The following is a 23,516-nucleotide window of genomic DNA, read 5'->3' as shown; positions in this document are numbered from 1 at the left end:
TGCAGCCCCTCGGGATGCTGCTCGGGCGGGATGCTGCGCACGGCAGAGCGAGTCCCTGCCACGGGTCGGGGGCGCAGATGGGAAACTCATTTCGGTGTGGAGCACCCGCTCCCCCGCAAAAAGAGAACCCCGCCAAAAAGAGCCCCAAAAAGTTTATGCCACCCGCATTCGATGTTTTCTCATGAAAGATTGGCTGCAGGGTGGGTTCGGGACACCCGTGAGCAAAGCAAGGGGAGAGAGGCAACTGCTCCAGGAGAGTGACCCCTCCAGGACCTGTGTGCCACCGGCACCGCGCGGGGTTCGGGGCTGGCTGAGCCGCAGGGTCCCACACGTGTCCGCGGAAAGTGCCCCCTCCCGGCGGGCCGAGCCGGGCCGGGCCGGGCCGGGCCGTGTCTGCGCGCCGCCCCGCCGGCGCTGCCGGGGGAGTGGTTTCCCCGCGCTGGCGGCGGCGGGGCCGGTCTGCGGGCGGGGAGGTGCCGCGGCGGCGGTGCCAGCGCCCGGCCCGGGAGGATGCGGACGCGCTGACGGAGCTGCCGGCTCCCCTCTGCCGCCGTGCATGGGCGGCGGGCGGCTGCCGCCTCGCCTCTCCTGCCGCGCCGGTGAGCCGGGCCGGGGGTCTCCGCCGGGCTCGGGGAGTGCGGGTGGCGGGGCAGGGTGCGGAGAGGGGCCGAGCTGCCACCTGTGAGTGCCCCGCTCGCAGCCCTGCGGCGGTCGGGAGCAGCTTCCCGGGACCTGGGTGGGCAGCGCGCCCGTGGCGGAGCCGGCGACCGCGGCTGGGCGCAGGGGCGGCGGGTCGGGTCAGTGCCGTGCGGGTCGGGTGTGTGCGGGTCGGGTCAGTACCGTGCGGGTCGGGGGTGTGCGGGTTGGGTCGGGTCAGTGCCGTGCGGGTCAGAACGGTGCAGGTCCGTGCGGGTCGGGTCTGTACCGTGCCGGTCAGAACGGTGCAGGTCCGTGCGGGTCGGGTCAGTGCCGTGCGAGTCGGGTGTGTGCGGGTCGGGTCAGTACGGTGCGGGTCAGAACGGTGTAGGTCCGTGCGGGTCGGGTGTGTGCAGGTCGGGTCAGTACGGTGCCGGTCAGAACGGTGCAGGTCCGTGCGGGTCGGGTCAGTGCCGTGCGGGTCGGGTGTGTGCGCGTCGGGTCAGTACGGTGCGGGTCAGAACGGTGCAGGTCCGTGCGGGTCGGGTCAGTGCGGTGCGGGTCAGTGCCGTACAGGTCGGGTCGGTGCCGTACAGGTCGGGTCGGTGCCGTACAGGTCGGGTCTGCGCGGGGCTCGGACCCCCGAGCGCGGTGCCGCGGGCCGGAGCGCTGCGGGGCCGTGCGGGGCCGGTCGGCAGCGCGGAGCGCGGAGCAGCGCTCCGGTGCCGCGGCGACTGCGGGGTAACGGGGGAAGAGGGAGAGGCGGAACGCGAGCCTCTGCCGCGGCTTGTTTCTCCACATGCTTGTTTGTTCGAGTAAAGGGTGTTACGGAGAATTCACTGAGAAAAAGAGTTCTCTTTTAGAAAAACGCCACCCAACTTATCCGGCAGCCGAAAGGGCTGTGTGAAGGAATCCTGATGAATGAGCACAGTGCTGAGGGAATTGTTGGTTTGTGGGCTGCAATCGCCCCAGCTATTTGTTTATGCCTTTTTTTTTTTTCCAAGACAACTTTTGAGGCGAGGAAGTGACTAACAAAGCCCAAGTTTAAGACGATGCTTTTGCTTGCAGCCGAGCAGAACTGAACACTGAAATCCTGCGTTTCCCATCAGGTAGCAAATACCACACATACGATTACTTTTAGAGAATGAAAGAACCTACTTTGCTCTGTAAATGAGGACTATGTTTCACTCAAAGCAGGGGGTGTGAGTATTTTCCATCTGCCAAATGAACATACCACAAAAATTTTCTTTTCATCTGGGACAGAGCTGTATTTGTGCATCTTTGAATATGGCTACAGTTGAGGAGGGGAGTTGAGTTAGCCTGGATGTGGCATTAACCCCTCCAGCCACAATAAGCAATACACAGAGAGAAATTTGTTTCCATTAGTCTTTTCCTGACTGAGATCTTTACTGCAGTTGTACAGTCAGTACAGCAGTGAAGCCCTCCTGGCTATAAGTTCACATCTTGCTGAAGGATCCAGGGTTGGTGTTCACACCTGCCCTGCAGCCTGCCTGGCTCACAGCACAATGCCTCCTTATGAGTAGCCTGTAAAGGAAGGTGAAGCAGGGAAATTCTGCCTACGCACAACCAGGCTCAAGCCAGTGTTTTCCTTCTCTTAGTTTTAATGAGCAATAAATTTTTTTTGCCCAGAAAAGAATCCAGCTCACAGCTCAGGATTTTGATAATTAATACGCCATTTAAAAAACATGTTTTCAGAGTCAACATTATGATTACAAAGAGAAAACAAGCAAACAGGGAATAACTTGACCCTGTTTTGTCGCTTTCCTGTTCTAGCCTGACAATTTGTCAATCAGGTGGAATTTCCTCCAACATCTCTGGTACATTGCTTTAGCAGAAGAAATAATGTACAAACACAGTTACTACTTTCCCTCCCTTCTCACAATGATCTCTTTGTATTAAGCAACAGGCTTTTGCATAGATCAGGTACCAACCTCAGAGTCTCACAGGCTGAAATTGTTCTTTCTCTCTTATTTCTGAAATTATGCCCCTGTGTTTGAGCCCATTCCACCATTTTTCTTTTGGAGAAGTTGGTCAGAGAAGCCTTGATCCTATGTCATTCAAGGCAAGAAGAGCTCTGCCAGGGCTTCAAGGAGACCAGAGTCTGCCTCAGCAACAGCCCTTCCTTTTGCTTCTTAAACATGCACATTACAATTCTGTAAAATAATTGATTTCCTGAATTTTCGGTCTTCAAGGGAAGGCTTTTTTGCAAATCCTAGGGAAGCTGCCAACCAATAACATGCAGCTAGAATGAAGTAGACTGATTGATACCAACAGGTCCTTAAAATCCCATCTCAGTCTTTGTTCCTCTTTGATTTTAAGTCCTCAGGATCTGGGACCACCTCTCCTTCATGGTTTGGAGAGAGCATGACCAGTCCCCTATAGAGCAGATGCCAGTGCTAGAAGAAGCTGTGGTCCAGCAGGGTAATCCCCTTCTCTCATCACTGATCCCACTGTGTTTTACCCCCTAGTGCCCATGTCCCCATAGGACTAGGAGAAAATAGTCCAAGTCCAGCTCCTCTGTTGAGACCACTGCAGCGTGTGTAAGATGTAACCTGAATTTTCAGCTGAATTCAGCCTCTGACACAGACACACATAAACTGCCTCTGTGCAAATACTTAGCAGACCTCTAGATTCAGAAGGTGAATGTTAATTGGTTGGCAGGGAAACTCACAGCCTTGTTAATGCATATCTGCTTTCAGTGTTAATGACTCACTTAAAAAAAGGCACACTGAATTTTTTTTTTTAATAGTGATTTCTTAATTTTTAGCTGTGTGTTGTCCTCACCCTCCATCTTCCCCATTCTTACTGTGGTAGGACACAGTGTTCTCATATCCTCCATCTTGGGCTAGGGCAGCTTCCTATGCTTGGAAATTCAGTTGAGGTGACGGAGTTTTAATTCATGGACAAAACCAGCTGCATCTCTGGTGTTAAGTTGTGATATTGCGACACCTGTGGTTGTGCTGTTAATTGCCAAGAAGGAATATTAATAGCCACTTCATTGTCTTTGTTCTCTTAGGAGTCTCTGGTGGGTTCTTGTTTGCTTGTTTTTATGAAATCTTACCACTTCTGCCTTGCCAAATTCTCTGCTAAATGCTCAACATTATATCAGGTCATAACACTGATAGCACCGTATTCTAATTTTCCCAAAGTTACAAGGAAATAACTAATTTGTCTTTTAAGTAAATACTGTTCTATCTAGCTGCACCTAACCTCGTACCCTACTCTGTTGCCTAGAAATGAGCCCAGTGATAGACTGTCCAGAGTATTCTTTCATGGTGCCAGAAAGACATCAAACATTTTGCAACCCATTTCCCATGACATTTCCATCTGAGAATCGTGTACTCTGTGTTGATGCTCTAAGATGTTTTTCCCCCACTCCCCTGCCTGAATTCAGAACTATCCAAAAATACCTAGGGAATGGTAGAAAGAAGCACAGGGAGCCAATTTTTATCTGTCACTGATTCCCATGGGTGCTGCAAGGTGAGGGACAATTGTGGCATAAAATATTAGGGATGAAAGAATCATCATCTTCCAGAGCAGATCCGAGATACAAAACCATTTCTTTCTGAAAGCCTTTAGTAAGGGTTGCTCTGAGTTAAAAGGAACAATATTGTTATTTGCAAGGTGCTGACTTTGTAAGGTTGTGGTAAATTAAAGCCTGTACAGAATCACTCTGCTCCATACAGGCATTTCTGATCCCAAAAGCAAATTCTCAGATGAGAGTATTTGCCAGCAAGTACCAGAAGAGATACCTCTAAAACATTTAACAGCTTGTTGAGGCTTATCTCTAATTTTGATGAGGTGTTTTCCTAATGAGTTCCTCTCACATCAATTAACCACCGAATCTGATGTTAAAAAAAAAAAAAAATCCAAACTTTCCCTCGGCACACAATTCCATGAGGGCTCTGTGGAGATTTCCACGATACCAAGGTCTACCAGCATTCAGAGGAGCTGGCTTAGTCATTCTTCCCATCTGCTCTACTTTTTCATCCCTCCACTGCTCTACACATGCTTCCTGGCTGGCTGCTCCCCTTCCCTATCTCCAAGCATCCTGTCTGGCTGCCCCCCCTCTTCTCCTGCCCTACCTATCCCTTGTGGCATCTTCCATGAGGAAGCTCAGGTAGTTTAGTACTGAGATCAAAGAGCTGAAATAAATGAGCTGCTTTAAAGCATCCAGGAGAAAAGAAAAAGCAAAAGGAAGGATGCACCAAGGAAGCACCCATAGCAAGCAGCATAGCAAAAATAATTGGAAAACACTTTGAGTTGAATCATCCCCAAATCATGAGATTGCTTTAAAAATTGTGATGGTTAAACACAGGCATATTTTAGTTCTTTTTACTTTTTCTTTGACCATTTATGACTCTAGTTTTTAGCTCCTCTTTGCCAAGAGGGCCAGGAGGAGCTTGGGCAACTACAGCAAACTGGAAGTTGAGGTTTGTGAGTAGCCATGGTGCTCCAGGATCTGGGGATGGCAGAAGAGCAGTGGCTCCCTCATGGCTGATTGTGCAACCCCAGGAGTCGAGGAGACTGAGTTAGAGTCATCTGCCAGCACTGGCCTGGTTTTCAAGCCTGTGTTTTGTAGTGTTGGGAGTCCACAGATGAGTGTCTGAGAAATTCCCAAGGGTAATATTTACCCCAGTAGTTTCTTTGGAGCAGGAACAGTGAAAACTGCAGCTCACCACGAAGTTAGCAGTGAGAGGCAGCACGGTCTGGAAATAGCAGCCTCCTACCCCTTTTTGCTCTCCCAAACTACGTGCTGTGTCTCATGCTGAAATACCTCAGCTCCTCCACTTTGAGAGTTGTTTCATCTCACTGCTTCCTGAGAGAGATCGACATCTTCTGTGGAGCACACGCTGCCGAGGAGAGGAAGGCAGCTTTGGCCTGCGGAGAGCAGAACTCAAGTACTGCGTGGGTGGCCGAAGACAAGAGCTTCTGAAACGAGGGAACAGAACAGATCTCTAATCTCCAGACTCTGACACACATCACACTTTTCTCAGTTGCTTAGGAAAGGGATTTGCATCCAAAAAGAAGTGGGAGGTTTAAATAGGAGTTCATAGATTTATCTTCTGCGGTCCATGTAGTGATTTATACTTTGCTAGTCCCATGGAATCCAGAATGCATCATAAAGGGCCTTTATTACAGATGTGCAACCAGGGGAAACAAAGACCCTGTCCAAAGAGTGTCCAAAAGCTGAGCTGAGATGCAGTCAGGGAAACAAGGCTGTGAGGTGTCACTGATGTAAGTGCTTGTTCTGGGTTTTGCTGAGATGCTGAAGTCACTGTCCCACCCTCAGTAGAGTACTGGACATGGTCTTGCCTTTGGATGGCCCAGGCCACCCATGTGGTTCTCAGGTATAGTTCCATCCTCCTAAGACTAACAGAAGACTGAGATATGGGGGAGTTGGATCCACAGAAGCACCTGGCCATGGAAAATGCCAGCTTTCCGTGGCATTTCCCAAATGCCAAATTCATTGCAGGGACATGCACCTTCTTGTACCGTGTGAGCAGCCCCTTCATGGCTTCATGCACCACTACAATTGTAGCTCTGCCGTAGATTGCCCACTCCTCCACCCTGGCTATACTGACAGCCTTCTCTGCTGCAGCAGAGTGGCCTGAATAAGGCACCCTTTCTTCTTCTGGGTGGAAAAACCTCCTTTGACCTGTTTGTGTATTGGGACTTGCTGAGCAGGGTTTCCTGTGACCCATTGAAATTTTCCACTCTGCAAAATGCAAGCAACAGACCAAGACCATTGCTTCTCCCACCTAACGCCATTCTTATGCACAGCCTGTCCCAATTTTCCGTGTAATCAAAAGGAGGGGTTTCTTTTTGTAGCATACACAAAGGCTCAAGTCCTTGAATAAAGAGAAGTTTATCCAGGGGCTGTGTTGGGGCCGGGAGCCCAAGGCTGAGCTCCTGGTTTGTTTGCGATCATGCCCGAGCTCCGTCCTTGCAGAGCTCCCGTGCTCGAGGCCGAGCCTGCAGAGCCATGTGGGGGTGTCTGTCCAGCACAGCCTAAGTACAGGGCTGGGAAAGCCCTTGGGACTGACCATTGAAACAAGGAGGGGAGGGCTCCCCTTTCTGCCGTGCCAGAAAAATGATAGATTTGCAAGTGTAGCAGTGGTTCAAGGCCAATTTCTGCCTCCTATCTGCACTTTGTTAGAAGGTGTACGTTCAATGTGGTATTGTTAGGCTGTTATCATAATATTTCCATGAGTGCTCAGTGGGAAATGATTACTTTGGGAAGCCTGGGAAGGGAAGAGGGTGTCCTGCAGTCCCTGCTAATCTAGCAGCAGCCCTGGCATCCTGAGGGCAGGTCTCACTTTGCCACCCAGTTGTCTCCGACACTGGGGCAGCTCAGGGAGAAGGGGTGTTGTTTCCAGAGTAGGAGGAATCTCTAAATATAAGTGCCCTGATTTTGGAGGTTCTGCTGCCTGTGGGAGAGAAGTTTGGGGCTCAGAGCCTCTGTAACATGCTCTTTTATCAAGTGGGCTACTAGAATTGCAGCCTGTGGCCCAGTTCCTGTTTCGCCCCATAATGCACATTTACTTTAAAAACATCTACTTTGCAATTCACAGTGGATTTATCCCAAGGAAAGGCCTCTGCTGTGGCTGATGGAGTCCTCTGCCCCCATGAAGAGCAGATTCAGGTTGGGCTTCCCATACACTCTAGCTGAGCAGAGCTGCTGCCCAGTATCTCCCTTCTGCTCTCCCATGGGTGGTGAGATCACCCCACTGGGACAGGTTGTGTCCACAGGTTGTAGAAGCTCCAAAAATGCAGTTTGTTCCAGATGCTTTCCAAAGTGGGAGAGAAGCCCAGAGAGCATTTTCCAGTGCCTGTGCTTGTGACCCATGCCACCAGCACAGGTGGAGATTCATCCCCTTGTATGAGCTGAGGGCCCTTGGTCTGGGCAAAGGGGCCCCCACTGAAGCATTCCTTGGTCTCACTAGTGAAAACTTGGGAAATCTCAGGACTTCCTTGGTTCATGCTATGGCTCCTAAAGAGGCAAGATGTGACCAACTCATTGAAGTAATCCCTAAATTAATTGTTCTTTGCTGGGAGGTACAGCCAGGCTCTGCAAACCCAGACGAGGTGGGGCTGAGGCAGTGCCACTGGTCTCTGAGACTTGAGACTTGACTTGGTTCCTGTTAATGACAGTACAGCTGTGTTGGTGCTCCTGCAGCCAGAGAAGAAGATGGTTATCAAGCTGAGGCAAAGGGGGGCAAGTTATTCTGGCAGCAGAAGATGGGTGGGTTGGAAGAGGGTGCATTAAGTAAATGGGCTCCAGGCTGGAAAGCAGCAAAGGTGGGTAAAACTAAGGGACAAGGAGAGATAACCAGAGAAAGTAATTGGGTAATTTCCAGATGGTTTCCATTGCAGTAAAAGCTCTTTGCATGGTCTCAGTAGCTGTGCCTTGTTTCTAAAAGATTAAGCAGTATCACAGAAGGAAGGGGTTTATGTTCCCTCTGTTATCAGCCACAGAAGGTAATCACATCTATTAGGCAGGTAAAGTGAGTATTTTCTCTTAAGAGAGTAAATGCATTCTGGTAGTTCTGTACACTGGAAACACTGAACTCTACAACAGTCTTGACTGGGAAGAAGTTCTTCTGGTTCTGAATATGGCTATGGTACTGGGAGAAGGGACATTTTCCATGCTGTGGTCCCAAATGAATATTTTTTTTATTACAGCTTTCAGGCCCCTGAGCAGCAGGGGCTGACAACCCCTGTCCAACACTGCATGCACCATAGAACAGAGTTGCCCAAAACACCAGAGAGGGGATGGGACTTGGGTCAATTCAATCCAGAAGTCCTTTGCTGAGACTGGAAAGCAATGGATGTGGGTTTAAATAATTCAGTACTGCATGGGTGCTTGTGTACCACTAACCAGTCATCTGAAGATAACTCTGAGTAGAAAGTGGACTGGTTTGGATTCCAACCAGTGACCATGTGGTGCCTGGTTCCTTATCTCTTACACCTTTTTGTCTCTCATTGACAGTGTAATAATTACTCAGTGTAATAATTGTTGTCATTACATCCAGTCTTTTCTGAAGGAGACATTGAAGGTAGAAAAATTTGAGCTGAATTTTCATAGGTTTAATAACAGCGGCTTTGTAATGGGTGGTGGGATAAAAATCTTCTTCCCAGAGCATTGGATAGCATGGTATCAGATGCTCCCTTGTTTTTATAAGAGACAAGAATTGAGTGTAGTCAAGAATTTTTAAGGGGCAAAACATTAGCCTCCCTGAAGCTGGTTTGGTCTTTGGTTAGGAAGGAGAATTGCCAGATAAGAATTAAACCTTCTGAATTGAATCCTGAGGATGGAGAAGTGATTTCCTGCTTCCCTAACTTTCAGTAATCATGGCCTGTGGCATGAGAAGAAACTCCAGAATGCAATACACAATTTTACCTCTGTCACTGTTTTTGAATAAAATCACTGTGCAGTTAATCCAGTGTTATAAATCTGGGTAGGAAGGCTTCCAAAACAGGTAGATTTGTTTAATCATTTGGGCTGGAATCCAAACCACTGGAGGATATAAAATATATATACTAGTGCCATTCACTTCACTGAAAACACCTTTTTCCCATCCAAGGAAATAGCTGTGGCTGGCATGAATATATATTTGGAAAGCTGTAGGGCTAAACAGATTTCTCAGAAAATCATCTCTGGCCTAGATACTGACTATATTTACACACTGTAACTCCTGAGGCTCATCAGCTAAGGCTTTCTGACAGAGAAGTCATCAGAAATCAGTGATTCACTCTTTGAAATGGTGGGATCCTCACCTCTGCTCAGCAGGCTCCCTGTCTTGATACCAGTCAACATATTACCTTCAAATTGGAGTAGATCTTTCAAAAAATCACTTCCCCTGTGGCTTCTGAAAGAACCGTACAGTAATGCAATGTTAATGGATCCTTCTTTGAGCATATGTTGTCTTCTTTGTGTCTTGATCAGTAGAACTGTGTCTCACTAAACAAAACTGATCCTGCCAAATAAGGGAATGCATTTTTTATTTTCCAATTTTCCAACTATCCATACAATTTTTGTATGGGAGGATTTCAGAATGTCCCAGTTTCAGCAGTTTTTGTGTAGCTCACACTAAGGAATAAGGTTTAGCGTGACAAAGAGTGATACTGTGAGGTGTTTCAGGTAGCTTTAAGTGGCTTTGATACATTAATTGCCTCTGTGATTCACAAGGTGCTCTATGAGCTTCATCCTTAGCGAGATCAAATCCCACCTCACACAGAAAATGATACAGATCTTCACAGTGGGAGTTTCTGCAGCAAGCAGAACTCTTTCACACCAGTGCCTGCCAGCGCAGTCCCTTTGGTCACAAGCTCTGACTCTGCTGTATTGTCTCTTCCAGGCACTTCTAGGATTTGACTGAGTCTGCACGACACTCCATCAGTGACGCAGGCGCCCGCAGCAAGGACAGTTTTTGCAAGTGGCACATGTTGATGTGATTGAAGGTAATGTGCCCTCTCCTGTCATTGCCCTGTACTTGCTGTTTATCCTCCACAGAGCCTCATGTCCTGGCCAGCATCCCCTTGTGTCCCCTCGTCCCAGCTCCCCAGGTTGGGGAGGTGAGAGCAGGATCAGCCTCAGTTCACTGCATGTCTGAGAATCCCCCAGACTGATCCTTGCTTCAGGTAGCAGCTCTTCCTATCCATGGCTCAGCTCATCCCATATAATGTGTCTGTGCCCCCATCCTTAAGGAAATACTTCTTGCATGACATGACCTGCCTATTTTCCATAAGTGCTGCACATTTTTGAGTCCTGAAGCTGGTCTGCATTCAGATACTGTTTTTTCCCTGTGAATCTCACAGGTCAGTTTTGCTCTCTGTTCAAAACCTAAAATAAAAATGTGTATATTGTCTCTGTAGCCTTTCCCATGGGAAGTGGTTTAGCACTTGACAGGGTAGATATTGCTCTGTATGTTACTGACCTTGTTAGTGTCATCATGAGCAACAGAAAGTGATCTGTGCTTTTGTTCCATGCCTCTGGAAAAAGATGAGCATAGTGAGGTCCTGGGACTGTAGCACTTTAGCACTGCATTTAAGATAATCTTCTCTAAATGTAGTTTTCTTGCAGAGATGCAAGAACAGATTCTTTGCTGCTCCCCCCCCAAAATGCTGTATTTGTGCTTAATTAAACCTAGGGGAAGTAATGTATCTCTTAATTCATTGACACAAGAATTTTAAGGTTCAGAGTAGATGACTCATCCACCAGAACAGAATTTACCCTTTGTTTGTAAATGCTATTTATTGCCTTGTTTTGCATCACTATGGCTACTGCATGTCATTGGTGATACCAGCATCTATCATACATAAAATGAATACAAGACTGAATTAAAGAACTGTAGTTCTTATCATTGTTTGTATCAGCCACTTTTCTGTAGTATGTCAGTCAGTACATCTCGGGTAAAAGCAGCACTAAAAGTGGCTTAATATTTTCCATCAACATTGTGTGAAAAGCAAAAAATTGTTCTGTGCATAAATCTGATCACAGTTTGAAAAGCCCTAAGCAGCCCCCCCAAACGTGTTGTTCGGATTATATGGCTTTATAAACAACTCAGTGATGTCCTACAGGTGATTTTGAAGTTTCAGTGAACTGATTTGCAGTGACATGCTCAATTATTTTACATCTGGTTATTTTTCCTGTTAAACACCCAGTTAAGCTTGTTAGAAACATCACTGCTTTCACAGCCCATATAGATTCTTCTGTTTTCCTTCACTGTTTTGAAGCAGAGACTGGGAATAATTAATCTATTCCAGTTAAAGCCTAATTATTTTGCCAGTTTCATGGCCCCATGTTCTATGCTGAAACACATCAAGTACAATCACTTCTGCCATCCTATTCAATCAAAGCCTTAAGTTGCACAGATTTTCTGAAATGGCCTGGGCTTCAACAGCTTGGGAACTGATTCACTGAGGCATCTGCTGTAACACTGGCAGGACTGTCACCATTTTTCTAGCCCAAATAATTTGTCTTTGTCATTTACAAATAATCTACAGGGTATAATGTGGTCTTAGGGAAGCACGGAGCCCATTATTGCTCAATAATAGAATTTCGTGAGGTCTTAACATCTTTGAGCTCATGACACATTTGACAGTGCATGTGTGGATGTGTATCTCTAATTTCCCATGGTACAAGGACAGAGAAATATTTAAACATTTGCAGTGCATTGAATGGCTGCTAAAATAAACCAGCCAGCTACGAGTGACTGCAGGAATCTGCTGCTGGCTAGCAGGGACCAACCCCCAGGACACACAGCAGTGGTGCATGGCTTTTCTGTGCTTGCCAAGACCAAGACTTCATAAATACTGACCCCACACAAAGCCTCCAAGATTATTTCTATCGAGACACACGCTTTCCCATTTCCTTTTGCCTGCAATCCAGGGCAGCTGGGCCTAGGGTGCCAAATGCCAAAAAGGATGCCAAGAGAAAGATGTTCGTCTTGGACATGCTCAGAGTGGTGGACCCAGTGTTCCTCTAGGCTTACAGCTGGGTCTGGCCAACACAGGGTGTGAAAGCCCTGCAAAACAGCTCTTCCCAAAGAGCTGGGCTGGGAGAGCATGGTCCTGCCTAATGTGGTCATTCCCAGAGGGGCAGCAGGAGGGGTGAAAAGGGTCCCTCTGGGAACAAGGAAGAGGCTGGGGCCAGAGCGGGTAAAAAAGGCAAGAATGGAATGAGCACCAGGGGTGATCAGAGGGAGGAGTATCAGCGGGAGTGCTGCTTTCCTTTTGTTCTAAGGGCACATCTCTGTTCTTTTAAGTGCTGTCTTGGGTGACAGGAACAGCTGGCAGAGCAGGGCCCACAGTCACCACTGCTGGGAGGGGTCTCCCATTTCCAAGTCACCACTGTTGTGGTGCTGTTGTCCACAGGTGCCCAGTGGTATGGCCTGCTGGATGCTGCAGGAATAAAAGCATCTAGAAAGTGTCTAGAAACCCTCTATATTTTACTGATTAGGTGGTTTGTGCTGTCCCTGGGGAGTGGTACAGGTCCAGGCAAGGGCTGGGAGCTCAAAACAAAACACTCTTCTAAGCAGGCAGAATCTGTCCCTCTTCTATTGTGCCATGGCTCTGGGAGGATTCAGGCTGTGTAAAATGCAGGGTGCTCAGATCAGGGGTTTGGTTCAGCCTTTTGCTGAGTGTCAGAACCTGGTTCTGCTTTCCTGTTCTGTGCACGTACCAGGAAGTGTGTGAATTAATTCAGTGTTGGTTGGGTCCAAGGCTGACCCTTCAGAGCTTTTCCCTATGCTGATGAATGCCTACAGCCTTGGGTCCTGGTCCACAGCTGAACTCAGGTGTCCCATGGTTCTGCCATGCTTTTTCTTAAATGTGATGCAGTGGGAGTGAAAGTCTCTGCACTATCATGCTGCTCCGTGCTACAGCTCATTAAAGTCATTGTGAAGGGCTTTGTAGTAATTGCAGATATTGTAAAATTTAATTCTGTCTGGTAATTGGTAATGCAAACCTGAAACAAGTTATCCTTAAGATGTTTTAGTTGGCATTTCTCAGTAGGTGCAGCTGTTTCAAAGAAGGCTTTTGTGTGTGCAGCAGGACCAGAATTAATGGCAGCATTTAGTCGTGCCTAAAGGAGTGTTTGCTGTGGCAGGTGGCAGGGCAGCCTAATGGATGATGCCTACATTCTGCATGCTGCAGGAGCTCCAGCAGCCACTAACTGCACTGCCTGATGAATGCCAGCTAAAGAGAGTGAAAGCCCCATGCCAGATCTCTCCAGGGCTGATGTATTAACATTTAAAATGAACACAGCCCCTTCAGCTCAGAGTGGCTCTGTTTGCTCCTACACGCTTAATATGCATTCTGGAGATTTCAGGCATCCTCAGATTTTTCAGTGGAACGCTGCATTTATAAAAGGCAAGTGTGAGGAAAATCCCAACGCCATGGAGATGTGCAGCTGCCCGGCCACAGGTTGGGCTGGGCTGTGCAGTGAGGGCTGCAGCCAGCTCTGCCTCTCTGCTCTGGAATGCTGCAATGCCCGGCAGAACCAGCTTGGGACCAGCGCTGCATTGCCTGGGGTGCCAAATGGCACAGGGTGAGGCTTAATGGGCACATAAGCACCTTAGGTTCCTAAGTTCCTGATTTAAATGAGATGTAGGTGCGAAGTAGTCCCTGATGCATTTGGAAGTCCCACTCAACACCTCTCTAAGCACTCAGGCAAGTAAAGACTACTGAAAATCTGGTCCTTAGACACCAATACAGCTGGTGTGTCTGGAATTAAGAGCTTGAAAAGAAGTGCTGGCTCATGACTAAATTGAAGAGACATCTGGAAGAGCAAATATTGAAGGCATTACAAAGAATCAGAATAAGAATTTAATTCAAGGCTGGTATTTCCACCAGAAAGTTTTTTTTTGATCAAGAGATGCAATTTCTGAGCTCATATATTGGTGATAAACTGATAGCTGATAACACTGGAAGACTCCAGTTTCCAAGTGATGACTCTGGGACTCTGTGGGGATCCTCTCTGCTGTTCAGGGGCAGCTGGGGTCGATGCCCTGCACAGCATCACAACATGGAGCAGTAGCAGTTGGCTTGGAGGCCAAGTGAATATTTTTTTGACTGTTCAGGAAGGACTGTGTAACACAATTATTTTAACCAATATGAAAAGCCAATATATTTTGTTAAATTAGCTGTGGGGCCAAAGCTCAGAGCTGAGGTGTCCCATTCTCTTTTAATATTCACAGCATGACAGAGGTGATGAACACCCGAGAGCCAGTGATGGAGGAATTCGCGCTCAGCCAGACTCCTGAGGAGGAAGGAGGCCCTTCAAGCCAGGTAACTTCAGCAGAACTGAAAAGTGTCCTGAGTTGTTTGTCAAAAGCAATTTAATGCAACCAACAACTGTCCTTAGGGTAGGTGTTGAATTACAGAGCACTGCTGCCAGAAGAGCAAGTCCTGGAATGTGTTTGATCCTCCTTAGGTTCTATTATTAAAAGTTGAGAGTTTGGCTGAAGTGTTTTGTGGGCTGCCAGGTCTGCAGGGCACAGTGACAGCAATGCCCAGATCCTGCAGGGATGCAGGCACAGAGGCTGTTTGTCACCAAGAGTTCACATCTGAGCAACTACTGTGCGATGAAGACATCCAGCCAGCACTGTGCCAAGCTTTTATACAGCCACCCTTCAAATGAGCTGAGTTTCCTTAGGCTCAGAGGAAGCTCCTTTTTTAGAACAGAGACCATTTGAAATGATTGGCTGATTCACAGAAATGGCTGTGGCATCACAGCAGCACCAGTGGTCAGGGCCATTTGCTGGCAGGTGCAAGAGCATTTTGTGTCCCCAGGCAGTTCCACACACCCACTCAAACGCCCACCCGTGGTGCTCATTGCAGCAGGAGGGATCACGATGTCCCAAGCCCCCCTTGTGGCAGCCCCCACATCACAGCTTGTGCTCTGTGGTTGTGCTCGTGACTCTGTGTAACTACAGGGACAAACCACGTAATGGGTCCTGGTGGACCTGAGCTGCCTCTCAGCACAGCGTGTAACGTTGGAAGCAGACTCCGAGAGCTACGCCAGGAGCAGCCTGTTGCAGGTGTAAATCAAGCATTTGGAAGCTAGGGAAGTCAGATCAGAAATTTTGCAAATTCCTTTTGGGTCACTTGCTTGTGTAATGAAAGGCTTTTTGCATTTAAAGGGAATGCCATGAGCTTTCCCATGCCTCAGAGGCTGCACAGGATGGATGCTGCTCACTCAAGGAGCACGTTTTCAATATTCTTTTTCCTCCTCTTCACCAAGTTCCAGGTTTTCAGTGTTGTATTAGTGTATGCTGTCCAAACTCTGTCCAACCCTGACTTCACCTGTGGATTTAGGGCTGTGTTATGGTGTCTCTGATCATGTGCCCCAGAGTTTTCTGCCAGCTCCTTTACCTCTCCCCTGGGAGAAGGTGCTACCATCCACATTTTAGTGATAGCCATCTGAAGGAAAGGAAAAAATCAAACAGAAATGTGATGTAGCACGAACTCAGTGACTCAGTGGGAAAACTAGGTTCCTTCCAGCAACTTCCAAGCACTCTGTCCAGGAGACTGGTCCTTCTCCTCCTGCAGTCTCCTGCCCACTCATCACACGCTCCAGCTTCTGCAGAAAAACACAGCAAGGCCCAACAGACAGCTCTGCTTCCTGCCAGTCCTGACTCATTCCTGGAGGGACACGGTAAATACTGGGCTCTGGTGGAAAAAAAATTATGTGGTTGATGTGAGAAAAGACCATATGAGAATGACACAAACAAAAATAGCCACAGCTGAGGCCACACAGGTGCCTTTCCTAAATTTTCTTGCAGCTGTAATAATCATCTCCCAGCCCATTTTTAGATCTCTCCTTGTCATTTCCTTGGGTTTCAGAAAGCAGATGAAGAAGCAGAATTTTTGTTGTGTTGCATCACCCATCCAGGGGTTGCCAGCAGGCTTGGGGATGGGGTGGTGTCATGCAGCCCTCTGCCACCCCAGCAGGCTGCACAACAGTCTGGGAAGAGGTCACTGTCACCTGTCTGTGCAGCCATGAGAGAAAATACAGCAATTTTCCCACAATTTTATGGTTATTTTCTGCCAGCTGAGCTGTGAGGCTGCCAGAGCTGGGCTCCACTTGGGTCTGCAGAGGAGGACACTGCTGCTCAGCTGGGCTGTGGACCTGTCCTGCCCAAGGAGACCTTGTCTCATACTTGGTTTCCAAGAAGCAGGATTGTATTAGCCGCTTCTTAAAAATTCCTCCCGGTCAAGACAGCTGCCATGGAAATGTCTTTCCAGATTATGAACAGCTCAGGAGAAGTCTGTGTAATGGGACGTTGGGCAGCTCTTTTCTGATAGGCAGCTTAAGCAGCATTGCTTGGTCAGGATGAGTTATAACCTGTGGGTGCAGCTCAGGGTGGCATCAGAGGGGTTTGCCTTCTGTGATTCCCTTGGTCTTACTGTACTGAAGGTGCTTTCTCACAAAATAAATTTTCCTAATTGTCTCCCAACACTAATATGCAACATTTCTCAGCTTTGCAAGAAGTATTGAATCCCCATGACACTATCATGGAGAGCAAGGGTGTGAGGATGATGGTTACTGCCCTTGTTAATCTTCAGAAGTCAGATATGGGCAGCACAGCAATGTTAAAAATGTGCTTGCTGCTTCCTAGATGCACAGCCTTTCCTGAAGTCTTGCCTCCCCATGCCAGTTCTGATGCCAAGAGAGACAACTAAACCCTCAGCTCTTAGGAGTACAACTGCTGAGATAGAGGAATGTTGCAAAAGCCATGGAGCAAACACTTCCAGTGGGTTATGACACCCCCAGACCTAGTCAATGTCCTGTATTTCTGCCTGTGCTCACAGCAGGAGCTGTGCTGAGACTGACTCACGTAACCAGCAGGGTTTGATCAAGCAGAGACCCTGATTGAGTGGTGAACATGCTGCAGATATGTGGGGAGGTTCCCACCAGCTCACAGCAAACCTGTGACAGCCTCTGAAGTTAAACTGGAATCATTCTTGCTCTCAAGTCCTGTTTCAGTCCCCTCACATGCACCCTGATTTTATTGTAAGAAATGAAGCACAATGAAATAAAATAAAACTCAGCTAGCACGGAGAGATTTGTAGCTTGTTCGTGCAGGTATATGGAAGTTGGAGGATCAAGGAGAAAAGGTTTCAGCAAAGCAATGACAGTTTCTTATGGTAATGTCCTGGAGGAGCTGCAATGATTTTTCTAAATAAAAAAACCAAAACCGACCAAAAACCAAATCACCAGAAAAAAAGACTATTCAAAACAAAGTACCCTGAGAGATTTAAGTGATCCAGCTATGTTGAAAACAGGAAAGCACTTTTACGTGTTACAATATCCTTCAATAAAAAGCCCTGGTTCAGCTTCAAGCTCTAACCACTGTGTAGTGTTTGATCTGCAGCTTCAATGTGACAAATGAAAATAAATAGCTGGCACTGTCCTCTGTGTAAAGATGTTCTCTGGGACTACCTGTTTTACATGAATGCATCATAAAATAGTGCTTCACTGCAGAATATAGCTCTGCACAATGGTGGCTTCTTAATAAACTATCACTGCAAGAAAACGTAAATATCATATCAGAGCAAAAGGACAGCAGCCAGAGGGGCTGCAGCAGCAATTTAGCTTGGCCTTACAGCAATGATTTCTGTGTCCCAAAACCCCACCAGAACTGAAACATGAGTGTTTGGCAGCATAACAGATTTTGTCTCCCAAGTCTCCATTTTCACTGCTTATGTCAGATCACACAAGTTAAGGCAATCAGCTCCTCAACACACTGGGAAGCAAAGTGGGTGCTTTGCTCAGGAAGGGACAGCACGTGCAGGGGAGAGTGTGCTGAGACCTGCAGCCCCTCTGCACCACACTTGGCCAGCAAGGAGCTGGGTTCAGCTGGTGTTGAAATCCCTCTGCAGGGCTGTTGATCTGCACCAGTTGGAAGAAGATTTTTTAAGGGACATGTGCGTGCTTGTCAAATGAAGGTACATACTCTGCTTGCTCTGAATACACACCCCTGTGCAAAGCTTTGATGTACATTCCCCAAATGTCTCCCCAGGCCTTCCCAGACTCCCGTGAAAAGTACCCCAAGCTGTCCAAAAGGCTGCCCTCGATCGTGGTGGAGCCCACCGAGTCCGGGGAGGTTGAGAGCGGGGAGCTGCGCTGGCCTCCTGAGGACCTCAAGTCAGCAGAGGACAAGGGTCTTCATGGTGACCAAAGAGTCTGTGCCCAGCAACAACAGCAGCAGCAGATGGATCTGGAAGGTCTGAATGAGTAATTTTCATCCTTGTTCCCCATAGGAAAGCAGCTGTTTCAGACAGTGCTGTGCACTGAAGTTAACGATGAGACAAACAACTGTAGGTACTTGAAGGTGCCTACAGAAAACATCTGCACTGGAGGAGTCCTGTGAACTGAAAATTCTGATGTAGCTTTTGAGCAATGGTGTTTCCATCTGATATGGCCAACAGGCAGCCAGTGCACTGCACGTCAGGTCACTGTGGGGAACAGTAGTCCTGTCAGTAGCATATATCTGTCCCTGTCTCCTAGCCTAAAAGTAAAGCGTTTGACAGCTGCACGTTTTCAAAGCATCCTGGTGTCTCAGGAGTGTGTCAGTGCAGCAGGAACTCACAGATATGTACCCCGGTCAGTAGTGTCACTGTGGGGGAAATACAGGTAAAGGTAAGACCTTGTCTAAGTGTAGCTTGCACAGCAAGTGCTCCAGTGGGAAACTGGTCTATTTATTTCTTTGTTTTTTCATGTCAGTGCTGTGCTTTCCTCTTATAGAGTGACCCAGTTTCCATTTCAGTGCACCAGCATTTGCCACCCAAACACCTAGACACAGCAGCCAGGGCAAGGTGCAAGATGCACCTTCCCTTCCCTTCAAAGGGGCAATGACAAAAGGTCTTGAAGTATAAAATCACCTGGTATTCCAGCTGCCATTTCTGGGTGGTGACAACCACAGCGTTTGATCATTCAAGAGGAAATATGAGCCAAATCTATTTCCTGACTTCCAGGTTATATACTGTGGTTTCTCTGTTGGTTTTGTGCAGTGATTTGGATTCATTATGTCTTCAGGGCTGACAGCTTAAGCAGATTTCTGAGACTGGGTAGCCTTCCCATGACAGTGGCTGTCCACAGGGATCACCACCTCTCTCTAATATCTTACCTGAGGTCTCAGGTTCCCTGTAAAGTCAGACTGTGATGCACTCGGAATTCCCTACTCCACGTTTGACTCCTGGTTTGCAAGCAGAGAAGGTATCTTGTATCAGGACAGATCACCCTAACAGATTAACTGCCGGGTAGAGCAGGGAATCAAACAAAGGCTGCACCTATATGGGGAAATAAATGCTGATGAGCTGTTTCTTTGCAGATACTTTAGCACACCCAGCTCAAGAGGTGGAAGACAATACAGATACTCTGGAAAGCAGAACTGAAGAGAATGAGTAGGAACTCCATGGCCTCAGAAGTGAAACTTCATTGTGAATGTTGTAGGAAAGCTAATACACTCTGAAGACATGTCAAAGTAATCTGTATTTCAATCTGCAAGGGTTTTATTTAGTTAGTACCTGGTAAGAAGCATCTGGGCTTTAGAACTGTTCTTCTAGCATTTTGATTTTCAGGCTGGGATTCATATTGTTTGTTTAATTTCCCCTCGGGAAACAATGGGATGTGTTAGGAAATATAAGACTGTCAAGGAAAAGATGCTCCTAATTTTAATTAGTGCATTTCATTGGTTTTATCTTTCTCAAGAAAGGCTGCTTTCAGGTATCGGCAGCAGGACAAAGGGGTTGCATTTCTACAGGAGGAATGTCTTAAATCTAAAAACTTTCTTTTTTTTTTTAGCCATTTAAAACTAGCACTGTGATATTATGGACAATAGATGTAATATAATGTCACCAGTTGATTTTGTAACTTTTGTATAGAGACGCAAAGGCAAGGTTTGCCTCCAGGCTGCCGCCCTGGGGCAGCCCAGAGCGGTTCTCTCCCTTTGGCTAACCTGTGCATATTTGGATGAACCAGCCTTTCCTTAGCTGCCTTTTCAGTAAGGCTGATGCCTTTTGGAAGCGCTTTCTGTACCTTAACGAAGCGATGATGGTCGCTGTGTTTGTGGTGAGGCTGTGTGTGTTGGGCTCGGTGGGGTGGATCGTGCTGTTTGTGCACTCTTCAGGCCACCTCCAGCTGTAGTGTGGCTGCACTTCTCGCCCTTAAAGCTGGTGAGATGGCTCCTGTGTCCCCCAGGGCTGGCTTTGTCCCACCTTGTTAACAGGGGTTGTTGTGACATTGCTCCTTTGGTATGTTTGGTGTAGGTGCAGGGGCACAGCTGCTCCTCCCTTGCCCTGAGCTGGGTGGTGATTGGGGATAGGTGGCAGGAGCTCCATAGCACATCCCAGACCTGTCCTCTGTTTTGCCTGGCTCCAGGTTTCCCCTGAGCCACCTGCAGCAGGAGGGGCGTGGTGGAAGGACGAGCACCTGCCCAAGTTGGCACTGCTGGCAGGAACACCTGTGCCAAGGGGTGCCCTCCTCACCTGTGGCACTGCCCCCTCCCTCACCTTTGGTTGTACCATCAACGCCTGGAGCGCAGAGCTCATGGTGGCACAAGGTGTCTCTGGACACCTCTGCCCTCCAGTGCATTTTCCTGGGGAATTTGGGGGTCATTTTGACAGGAGTAAATCCATTCCTGCACAGGAACCTCCCAGAGACTTCCTCCCACTGTCCCAGGAGAAGCACCAATCTTAGCCCAAAACACGACCCTTGGATGGGCTGGTGGGGTGGATACTGCCTGTACTCAGAGGGGTTTGACTGTCAGTGATGAGTGTCCTGTAAGCTGCAAAGCTGGCTTTCTCCATCTCTGCAGGGCTGGATGAGCTCTGTACTTCCAATTAATGTTGCATCCAGAAGAAGCTGCTCGCTGTAGGTGGAGCGAAATAATAGGATTTCTTCCAGCATTAACTCCTAAGTTGACTTCCAAGTGCTTTCTTTTCTCCAGTAATAATTTTCGCTAACAACAACTTTTAATTGTGTGATGGTTGATAAAATTTACTGGTCAGATGTATTAATAAGTTTTTACCTTCTTAGCAACCAAATTTAATATATTTACTTACAAAGAATTCTGTGCAATGAATGTTTATTACAAAGGAAAGAGACTATTTTACTTCAAAGCAACATTAATTTATGTACAAAACTATAGCTCATTATTTGGGGTGTTTGGGATCTAGGACCCTTTTTATAAGCAGTGTAGTACAGTATAATGTGATACTTAAGTTAAACTTTGCTCTCTCAATCTATATAACAATCTGTTTTGCCTTCTTGATGTAGACTTTCTTGCCTACACTGTTAAAATTACTTTGTTGGGTGAGTGGGATTCTGGTCAGAGCACCAAATTTCACCAGAGTAACTGAAGGTTTCAAGAGCACTTCCTAAATCTGGCTGCTGTCACTGTCACCCCCTTCACTGGTGACAGTTTTCTGGTAAAGCCAACAAAGCTGGAGCTACGTGTTGGCACAGGAGCAGTGAGGGGAGGGAAGTGCCCAGCTCAGACCCACCGTGGCATGGGGAGAGCCAGGCTGATGGGAGGTGCTCTTTAAATGCTGCTTTTGCATTGACTGTCAAGAAGTTTTACAAAGCTCTGGGGAGAAAACAACAGCAGTGACGACATATTTTTAGCTGTGTGATTTCCTGCCAATCTGCATCTGCCCGGCTCTGTGAGGAATGACGTTAGATGTATCACTTAATTTGCTTTTTGCTTTATAAAAGGAAAAACAGTTGTTTGAAACACTTCCCCCAATTTTCTGTGCTCTCTATCTGCTTTCAGACACTCCCTCCCTTCCTGCTCTGGATGGCCCTTATCCTATTTCCACCTGAGGTCAATGGCACTTCCCTAAATATGTTTCCCAAAGAAACAACTGAATTCTACATACAACCTGAAAAAACGCCGCACAAGCACCACTACTTTTTTTCATCCTTGTACTTAAAGCTGCAGCTGGTATAGAAATCCCAGATTTCCTTCTTCCAGCCTAATTACTCCTCTCTTTCCTTTCCCTTCTTTTGTGCTGCTCCCCTGAAGTATTTTACGTGAAGCAAGTGGTTGCTTCAAACTAAAGCTTTCTCCTAAAGCTGTGTGGCCTCAGTTTAAGAACCATGCAAAGCCAAATTCCTCCTCCCATTTTTATTTTTCTGACCGTGGGCCAGAGGCCCTAAAACAGGAAAGCAAGATAGAGAGAAAATTGTTTTATACAAACAAACCCTATTTATTCAACTTGCAGGTCTATGAATGTCCACTTACTTTGTCTGTGTGCAAGTGTTGTCTCTCTAATAAACTCAATAGTTGTTTTGTATTTTTTCTGGATTAAAAGCTTTGTAGAAATGAAAAAGAAAAAAAAAGACATTCAGTCATATTTTTCTAGTCTAGCTTGTAGAATATTTCATGTAGTGCAGAAAGGAAGTTTTATGGAGTAAGACATTGTTGAATTTTGCTCTATTTCAGTTCTTTCTAATTTTGTAAAATGCCACCTGTACATAATACTCTACTAATGTATGTCCTGTAGATGTATTACACCATTTAGCCTATTAAATGCCTATACTGAACTGATTGGAAGAAGCAGTGTATCCACAGACTCTTTGTTTAAACATGGAAAGGGTTATAGGTGGTGGTGTGTGTCCTACCACTAATACAGGGAATGAAGCCCACTCTAGGGCTGCCTTTGCTCCATGGCATGCAAATCCTCACCCAGACCCTCCAAACCATGTGCTCCTACACAGACAAATTCAGATTTGCATCAGTGACAGCTGTCACAGCCAGCGAGCCCCTTGGCTCATCTTCATTCACCTTTCAATGCAATGCACATTTTTAACGTTTTCTGGAAAGGCAATTGTGGAGCCCAGCAGGAACTCACATTACTGGAAATCTACACCCTGTGCAAAGAGAGCAGGGTCATGTAGCAGAGAAGATGAGAGGCAGAGATAGTCTGCCAGTGAACAACCAATTTTTTCCCAAAACGTCAAGTTGCCAAAAGGCGAAGGATCAGATAAAGGAGGGTGAAGCTGCATCTTACTTACCCAGCTCAGAAGCAGCTGCTGCTCTCTGAGATGGGTAGATCAGCATTGCAAAGGCATTGCTCGAGGTCAAAGCCAGTTCCCTGCCCCTGCAGGGCTGTGCCTGCTGGGCAGTGGTGGCATGGCAAGGACAATGTGCTGTATCCCAGGCTGGGGCACTGAGCCAGCTTTGGCACTGCTTGCACACCTGATGCTCAGTGTCACTCAGTACTGGAGTTTCCACGCACCATGCATGGAAAATCTCATGTCCAGGCATACATTACTCAGGGTGGGATGGCAGAGGGACTGACACTGCTGTTTCCTCACCTCCCTGGGAGCTGTCCTTTCCCTCTGG

The 23,516-nt window shown here is 47.3% G+C and overlaps 1 protein-coding gene across 2 annotated transcripts; it reads left to right on the top strand.

The window, feature by feature from the left end:
- Window positions 1-467: 467 nt before the first annotated feature.
- LBHD2 (LBH domain containing 2) lies at window positions 468-22,727 on the top strand. Of its 2 annotated transcripts, none has more exons than XM_033063343.1 (5): window positions 468-599; window positions 10,020-10,122; window positions 14,361-14,451; window positions 18,189-18,393; window positions 19,500-22,727. In XM_033063343.1, exons 3-5 carry the CDS (start codon window positions 14,362-14,364, stop codon window positions 19,574-19,576), a joined length of 372 nt encoding a protein of 123 aa, XP_032919234.1. In that variant the 5' UTR covers window positions 468-599; window positions 10,020-10,122; window position 14,361; the 3' UTR covers window positions 19,577-22,727. The 2 variants fall into 2 exon arrangements, with proteins under 2 accessions (XP_032919234.1, XP_032919235.1); XM_033063344.2 differs by lacking the exon at window positions 468-599 and adding an exon at window positions 1,725-1,745.
- Window positions 22,728-23,516: the final 789 nt, after the last annotated feature.

The sequence above is a fragment of the Catharus ustulatus genome, chromosome 6 (genome assembly GCF_009819885.2).
Source record: "Catharus ustulatus isolate bCatUst1 chromosome 6, bCatUst1.pri.v2, whole genome shotgun sequence".
NCBI lineage: Eukaryota > Metazoa > Chordata > Aves > Passeriformes > Turdidae > Catharus > Catharus ustulatus.
This window is presented reverse-complemented; position numbering and strand designations above follow the sequence as displayed.

What these genes read in the sequence shown, in the direction of transcription:
- LBHD2 (XM_033063343.1), top strand. Translation starts at nt 14,362, where the DNA reads ATGACAGAGGTGATGAACACCCGAGAGCCAGTGATGGAGGAATTCGCG. An exon ending in AAGGAGGCCCTTCAAGCCAG is followed by an intron (nt 14,452 to 18,188) that starts GTAACTTCAGCA and finishes ATGTCTCCCCAG; the next exon opens with GCCTTCCCAGACTCCCGTGA. An exon ending in GCAGCAGATGGATCTGGAAG is followed by an intron (nt 18,394 to 19,499) that starts GTCTGAATGAGT and finishes GTTTCTTTGCAG; the next exon opens with ATACTTTAGCACACCCAGCT.